General features: G+C 51.4%; 1 protein-coding gene across 1 annotated transcript in view; it reads right to left on the reverse strand.

The window, feature by feature from the left end:
- The window catches only part of PEPD (peptidase D), a gene marked incomplete at both ends in the record, with an annotated part of 131,016 nt that extends 124,051 nt beyond the window's left edge, over positions 1-6,965 (reverse strand). The window contains one exon of the mRNA XM_080703549.1: positions 6,949-6,965. Within this exon, the coding sequence (XP_080559675.1) occupies positions 6,949-6,965 (17 nt within the window). The remainder of the gene's footprint in view (positions 1-6,948) is intronic.
- Positions 6,966-8,356: the final 1,391 nt, after the last annotated feature.

The following is an 8,356-nucleotide window of genomic DNA, read 5'->3' on the forward strand; positions in this document are numbered from 1 at the left end:
CAAGCATAGAGGGCTCTGGCTGGAGACGGCAATGAAACCTCTCCTCCCGGCCCCTCACACTGGTCCCTCAAAGGACCCTGTCCTCCCACCAGAGCCACACAAGCAGGCGGTGCTCCTGCCCATCTTGGCCCCAATGCCACCTTCTGAGAATGGTCTTCCCTAGCTTCTCTCCTTGAGCTTGCGACTTTTTCCTCCTGGCCAACCCCACTTTGCACTGGGCCAAGCTTCCCCACTTGCTCTCCAAATCCACCCCCACCCCACTCTGCCCAGACCTACCTGGCTCCATCAGCTAGGACCCTCCTCTGGCCTCCAGGTGAGCTGAGCCAATAGGAGGCAGAGATTGAGGGGAGGCACAAGGACAGAGAACCTGACTTTCTCCTTGGCAGGTCATGAAACTAAACTGGCCTCTGGTGGTCCCTCCACCCAGAGCCACAGAGCCACAGCTCTGGCCATGCCACTCTGGGCCATGGTGCAGTGCTCCCTGGGTCCCCCAGCAGTTTCTTTCATCTTTCCAGGTTTCCTTAACCTGCACACAACTCTGAAAACCATCCCTGCATAAAATTGTTTTCTGTCACCCTTACGTGGATGCCCAGATTCAGAGCCAGTGCCTGACTGAAACAACACATTCGTCTTCTGATTTATGCAGCGTGCGCTCTCTGGTGCTGTCCACTCTGTAACACACACACCCAGTCTGCTTTGGTCACTGCTGCATCCTGCTTGGCACCCTGCTTGACATCGAACACAGCAAGTGATCAACAAGTTTCTGCTGAGTGCATGACTATCACAACTGAAACACGCAGCCACACTCTCGGACGTGCAGATCAGAAGGTGCCACATCAGCACCAGGGGACAGGAAGCAGGCCCTGAGGTCCCTGCCTGGTCAGGAAGGGTGTGTGGGTTGGAACACCCCAACATGCCACCAAGGCCAACGTCTCACTTCTCCCTCCCTGGACATGTGACTTTCCTTCCCCTTTGGAAGGATAGTGGGTCCCTGGGTGAGCCGAAATGGCCAAGGCTTCCTCTAAGATAAGGCTGCTTGTCTGTCAGGTTCAGCCACATGATGAAAGGGAAGAGGGACCCTGGTGACAGCTTGTAAACATGACTGCCTCCTAGCTGGCCCTGCTGACAGGAACTGAAAGTGCAAATGCCCACACTCACAGACAAGGGTCCTCCACCACCTCCACACCCCATCCCTCACTGGATAAAGCCCATGGAGGAGAAGGGGAGAAGCTCATCTCTACAGACTCCTCACTGCCACAGAGGTAACAATGCTGAGCACCTGCTTCAGAAGGCCTCAGTCATCCAACAGCACCACCAGCTGGAAATGTCCAGCCTGAGCCAACCTTCCCTCTGGCCAGCCTCCCTCCTTAAGCATACAGGTGTTGCCTCCACCTGGAAAGGTACTCACAAGAGCTGGGCCTCTTGTCTAGAATCTTGTGAGAGGTCTAACTCCCTTAAGGCACACAGACTGGGGGTCTACTGGACATTTTACACACAGGAGTTGAGCATCTGTGGATTAGGATATCGAGGGGGATCTGAGAACCAATCCCCACAAGATACTGAGGGATGACTGCACTTATTCCTCTGTGAGGCTCAGTCAGGACAGAACCCACCCTGTCCTGGGCTCTGGGCTTGAGAAGGACAGCTCAGCCTAAGCAACCAGACAAGGCAATGTGCTATAGTCGCTAATTATTACAAGACACCTCCAGAATCCCAGAATCAAGGCTTATAAAGACAAGCTCTTTGATTTCTCACATCATAAACCAAGCCCCCAAAAAGACTGTCAGGCCCGGAGTCAAGGCAAGTGACTTCTTTCTGCAAACTGCAAACGCACCCGCAATAAAATAGCTCCAACAGGTTTCTGCTGGAGCTTTTGTTAACTGGCCCCTGGAGTTTAAAAGGCACAAGCAGGTTATCCCTGAGTCCCAGGACCAATAAAGCCACATCACTGTAAGTAGCCAAGGGTACATACATACCCTGGATGAGCTCCAGGGGCGAGCAGACCAAGAGCTCCACAGAACAAGCCTGCGGCCCCTACAGGTCAGCCATCCCCAGCCAACCACAAAGCCCAGCAAGCAGTCAAGGGCCAAGAACAAAGTGACCAAGAATGGGAAGGGGCTAGTGTCCAGGGAGGGTATGATGTCACTGCCCCTGCAACCTGTATCTGTTTCACAAAACCTATGTCCCCCTACCAGTGCCACCCTCTCCTTTCCCTCAAGGGCACCTTCAGGGCTCTGACTAAAGGCCTCTGGACCCCTGGGATTCACCCAGAATTTAGAGGCTTCATTTACTTGAGTGGGGGAAAAATTATAATTTATTTTCCTTAACATCTCATTCAAATTTAATTTTTTCAGTTATTAATGTAAGGAACTAGCCACTCAATATCAGCATGCATGTGAATCTGTCACCCACGAGAATTACAGGTACTTTCATTTTATATTGCTGTTGCAGTATCACAAAACACCTCTGTTCATCCTACATCAAAATTAAGGTGGTTATTAAACCTGCTGCTAGCTTTTATTATTTAACATGTTAATAAAAAACACATAACCATATCACAAATTTTTCTGATAACCATATTCCCAAATAATTGGTTTTCTTTGTCGTCCCTTGTATTTATTTCATGCATTTAAAAAACATTAGGCCAAGAATCACGCTGCTAAGGTTTGGATATAGTTTGTCCCCAAAGGTTCATGCGCTGAACCTAGCCCCCCACACCCATGTCACAGTATTAGAACTGGTAAAAATTCTTAAGAGGTGGTGTCTACTGGAAGATTCTTAATCCACTGAGGGAACCACCCTCAAAAGAGACTAATATCTGTCTCACAGAAGTGGATCAGGTCTTGCAGGACTGTGTTACTGTGACAATGGGTTGTTATAAAGTGAGTTTGGCTTTCTCAGCTGGCTCTCTTGCCACGTGTCCCTCTCTTCTGCATAAGCTGCTTGCCATTCTCTTATGTGCTCCACAGTATGATGCCATCCACCACATTACACGTTAGCATGAGGCCCTCACAAGAGTAATTAGCTGATTTACCTTCCAGAACTATGAACCAATATAAACCTCTTTCTTTACATAGTATCCAGTCTCAGGCATTTGGTTATAGCAACACAACATAGATTAAGATAGCTACTACTGATGCCCAGGGGGTCCACAGCACAGGATAGGCATCCTGCACTAGAATGTAAAGCTACTTCTGGACAGGGCTACACTGCTAAGGTCCCAGCAAGATAAGCCAGCCAAGAAATAACCTGCTTCCCTACTCTCAGTCCCCAGCACAGGGACAGGCACCAAGTAAATGTTTGGGCAGCCCTGCTGGCTACTTAACCACCAGCCAGGCCAGGTGGTGAGCAGGCCCCCCCACCTCCCTCTCACCTGAGACCAAGTACACACAGGGACCAAAAGAAGGCTGTGGGGAGGTACAACCAGGCCTAGGGAAAAGCCAAGGAGAGAAAGGGGCACTAAGGGCTAGCCTGGGTCCCACAGACGTACCCTACAGGCAATCCCCAGTGCCAGCATAATGACCTTGCTCAGGAGGACAAGGTTCATGTAGGACAGGATGGGCTTTGAACTAAGAACATGACTCCTCCCAACACTTTCCAGAAGAATGATGACTCCAATGTATCTCCAGTGTGGCCTAAGGCCAAACATGTAACACCCAGGGCAGCTCACCTGTTTTTTGGCTCTGCAACAGCTCCGTGGGCACCACCCAGTAAAAGAATTAGATTTTTCATCTATTCCCTGGAATTCTGTCCCCTTCCCACTTGCAGCTCCCTTCCTCAGTCACTGAGTGTTTCCCAGCAAAGCAGGATAGGATATTGGACTAGAGTAAATGCCTCTTTTATTCATCTGGCACCATTTCACCAAGCACCAATCACAGGGTGGCCAAAGACTGGCCTCGGGGGCACAAACTGAATTGGTCCTTGGGCTCCAAGCATGCCAGGAGAGATATGAAAGAAAGCAACCCCTCACCCAGCCATGATAGGCAGATATGGAAACGTGTCATGCCAGTGGGGAAAACTGGAATCCTCTGAAGTTCTGAGCAGGAAACCTTTAGTAAGGGATCAGGATGAAAAAAGCCATGTGAGGAAGCAACACTGACGGGTCTGACTGGAGCTGAAAGGCCTCAACCTCTCCACATAGGAGAGCTCAAGGAGAAAGCAGGGCTGCCTCCTACCAAGTACCCCCTGCATGGAGGGATCAATGAAGGTAGAGCAGACCCTCTAGAGGATATGGGACCTTCTGTCTAAACTAGAAGCCCCTTCTCAGGCGGACAGGGCAGGGCAGTATTAACCTTGAAACACTCTCCTGAGGAGCATCTTAAATTTCTGAGTCTGAGATAGATGTTAGAACTTCTACTGCTCCTAGTTCATATGGGGCATACCCCACTCAGTCACCTGGGACTTTCATTGGCCTCCCCTGTCCCAGGATCTGGTAGGCCTCTAGAGGCAACCAAATTGGAGCGCATGACCATGATTTGATTATTATGCCTGATACTCTGATCTGACATTTGAATGCAACAGGTAGGAGTCAGGCTTTGCAGGGAACACACTCAAACCTCCTCCCTTTAAGTAAGCCACCAGGTTCAGGCTCATAGTCTTTAAGGGCAGTCCCATACAGCCTGGAATGGCTCTTCCCAAAGGCCCTAGCCAGTTTCTGGAAGCTCCTCACCTGTCGATAGCTGCACACCTCGCCAAGACCTCTGTCATCCTGTTTTACCCTCCTCACACAGCCTGAGTGATAACCTAGAATTATCTCTGCTACAAGAGCCTTTCTTCCAGGATCCAGCCTGTTCCAATCACTAGCGTGGCTCCTCTGTATCTTCAGGAGAGGGGCAGGCCTTGAGCCCACTCTGAGCCCAAATGCAACCTCCAAAATTCCCTGTAACCATTTGGCCAGCCCAGAGACAACAGACCCACAGCCAGACAGCAGCCTGCGCCTATTGCTCACTCTACTCCTTATGACAGGTCAGGCTGAGTTCAAAGCTCTGATCCTGAACTCCCTGCCACCCAGGTGGGACTCTGTGTGCATAGTTCTCTACCTGAAATTTACTTCACTGCGTGAGGTCTAGCACAAAGTTATACAAGGGAGTGAGGTCATCCCCTGACCTTAGAAATCATGCCCCTCTTTAGCACACGCCAAGACAAGAGGCAGACAGACAACAGAATCCCATGTGTCTGCTACGGATTGAGGGAGTATGGTTTGTGGAGACCGTTCCCCGGGATTCCCTGCTAGGGTCCCGGACACACTTTCCCCCAACCTATAACAAAACCCAAAATGACCCCAAACAGAAGAAAAAAACCGTGGATTCTTGTCCTAAGCTAAGAATAAATATGCATAGCTTGGACAGTTGCTGAAGATTTAAAGAAGTTTATTAAAAGAAATACAGAGAACAGGAACAGCTCCATTCCAGACTGGCACGGAGGGGAGACTCGAAATAAATACACCAAAGGGCTTACACGTGGACTCGGCCTTTTATACCCATGACCTCCATCTTGTTTGCGTGACTCTGACTAGTTAACGTGCCTGTAAGGTACCTCCCCTTAACCCTGAAAGGTACCTCCCCCAGCAAGGTGTGGTGAGGTGTCTCCTTTCATAAAGGCCGATGCCTCCTACCATCTTAGCTAGCTTATCCAATCATGTAGATCTGTCTTTAGAGAAAGGCCTAGTTCTCTTCTCTTAAGATCTGTCTTTAGAAAGAGACAGGCCTAGTTCTCCTTTCCTATTGACTGGTTAATTACTTTGAGCTAGGTTAATTTACATTGGAATAGTTGCCTGTTTTAGGCAGAAATCAAGTCCTTTCTTTACCCATGTCTGCCACCATTTTGACACAACTATTTTGAAATACACCAACTTTTGAAATATATTAATAATCAGAGCTTTCCCAAATCTTCCTAGGCCATTCCAATACTGATACCGTGTCCATTTGTCCCAGTAGACAGTGAGGACCTCAGGGTAGGCCCAGTGCTATTCTTGGAACATGTCTGAATTGTGCATTTGAAGCTCAAATTGAGTTCACTTTGTTGCCATTCTCTCTACCTCCCCAAAAGGCAGAAGTATTCCACCAGTCTCCCACATTCTGATCTTAGTTTCCAACCTGTTTTCTAGGGCACTGCCCCTCCTACCCCTAATCTTCCTAGTGCCCTGAACCATCAAGCCTACACCCCCATCCCTCAGAACAAAGTCTGAAAGGCCACCTGGGGCACCAAGCACCTTAGTCCAGAGATGCACCTAACTCCTCCCTGTTCCCTAGGCCACTCAGAACTCTGTCTTTAACTCTTAACCTTTGCTCAGCTATTCCCTCATCTGGAACATTCCAACACCTTGGTAAGCCCATTTGTCCACACCTCCTGTAGGACTGCTAGCCCTTCTTTTATTCCACATAATTGTGGAGGGCCTACTGTGTGCAGGACATGAGGTTAGTGAGGCCTAGGGTGAACCAGAGAAAGATCCTGCCCTCGCATTATAAATGGGGAGACGATAATCAACATGTAAGAACTACAAAAACCACGATAGGGGGTTAGGGAAGGATTCTCTGGGGAGCTGACATCTGTGCCCTGAAGGCAGGGTAGGGAAAAGAGGATTCCAACATAGCCGGGGCGGGAGGCCGCACCCTGGCCACACCTTCCCGCCTGGGGGGCGTGGCAGTGAGTCGCCCCCCGCTGGGGCGCTCAGTGAGGCCGCGCGCCGGGGTCTGAGCGCCAGGGCCGCCCCAGGGATCAGTGGACAGCGGAGAGGACGGAGGACGCTGTGGGCACCAGCGCTGGCCCTGACTCGGGGCGTGCAGCTCGCCTCCAGGGCTCCGACGCTGGGCGGGCGGGGAGAAGCGCGCTGGGGCCGCCGCACAGCGAGGCCGGCCGGAGCCGGGACCGTCACCCATGCCCAGCCAGGGACGCCGCGGCCCCCTCCCCGCGCCCGCCGCAAGGGCGAGGGAGCGGAGCGGCACTCACCGAGTGGCGGACGCCATGTTCACTCCGCACGGACGTCACGTGAAGTGCGGCGTCAGCTGAACTCCGCGGAGTCCCGCCGAGGGGGCGGGGCCTGGAGGGGCGGGGCCTGGAGGGGCGGGGCCTGGCGGGAAAGGATAGAGGATCTGCGCACGCTTAGGCGAGGGCTCAGGCGAGGTGAGGGTGGCACCCTGCGCCTTTCCCGGGTAGGAGGGAGTGTGCTGAGGCAGTGGACACCTTGGTGGGTTCAGATCCGGACCTGGCGTCCGTCCCAACCCAGCCGCAGCAAGAGCACAGAGGAATAAAGAACCCATGAGGGAGGAGGGAGAGGAGGGACACTGACCCGGGCTAGGCAAGGACCAGAACAAAGGCTGGGGCAATTGGGGGAATCTAAACCCAGCGTCCAAGAAAGGGAGTGTGGGAAGAGAGGTGCAGCAGAGGTAAGCAAGGGCCGACCCTATAGGGTCTTCAGTATAGCGCTGGGGAGTTAGGGCTTGTAGGATCTTTCCCAAGCTTCCTCAGATGCAAAAGAACATGGAGGAAGGTAGACCACGGAGGAGGTTGGGGAGATGTGAGCCCAGTTGAGTTTGCTTCTCTGCCTAGCTGGGTACTGAGTCCTATAGGAAGGAAGGGGATCCGAAAGCAGATGTCGCCTTCCCTACTGCACTTACAAGCAGGCACTGGCCAAAATGCTTTGCCAATGTTAATTCATAAAAATCTCACAAAGGCCTCGAGGTAGGGATTGTCCTTAATGCCATTTTATAGATGAGAAAACCGAGGCCCAGAGAGGTAAGTACTTGAGTTCACAAAGTTCCCTGGGTCCTTGAGAACTTGAACTTTGCCCCATTATTTAGTAGCATCACCTTTAGCTGAAGAGACTTAACTCCCTAATCAGGGACACTTCTACAAAATAACAAAGGCTGAGCGGAAAGCTATTCATGCCGCTTTATAAACGGAAATCATGCTCCTGGCTAATGCAGCCCCATAAGCACCACTTCTTTTGACACAAATATGTCAAAATTAAACCTACTGCCAGCTCTGAGTGCTTATTAAATGTGAAAAAGAACTAATTCTCCTAAATATTTACAAACTAATGGGGGAGAGCACTACCAACTGAATTGAGTACCCTTGTCCCTGGGCAGTAAGAGGAGGAACTGCCCACTACTCCTCCCCACCCAGGCCCATCTGGACTCTAGGCAGTGTCTGTCCTGCCAATATTTCCCTAAGCCTGGCAACCCTCTTCCTTCACCATCAGAAGCACCAGCTCTGGCATGGGTGCACCCCACTTCTCACTCCTTCCCATCAAAGGCTCCAGCAAGCCTGCCCCCATCCCTCCCCCTCATCAGCAGAGGCTAGAGTATACCCCCACCCTTCCCTTATGACTCTCCTCCCCACTGGAGGATCCAACAGG

This window comes from Muscardinus avellanarius, assembly GCF_963383645.1.
Source record: "Muscardinus avellanarius genome assembly, chromosome: 10".
Classification (NCBI taxonomy): Eukaryota; Metazoa; Chordata; class Mammalia; order Rodentia; family Gliridae; genus Muscardinus; species Muscardinus avellanarius.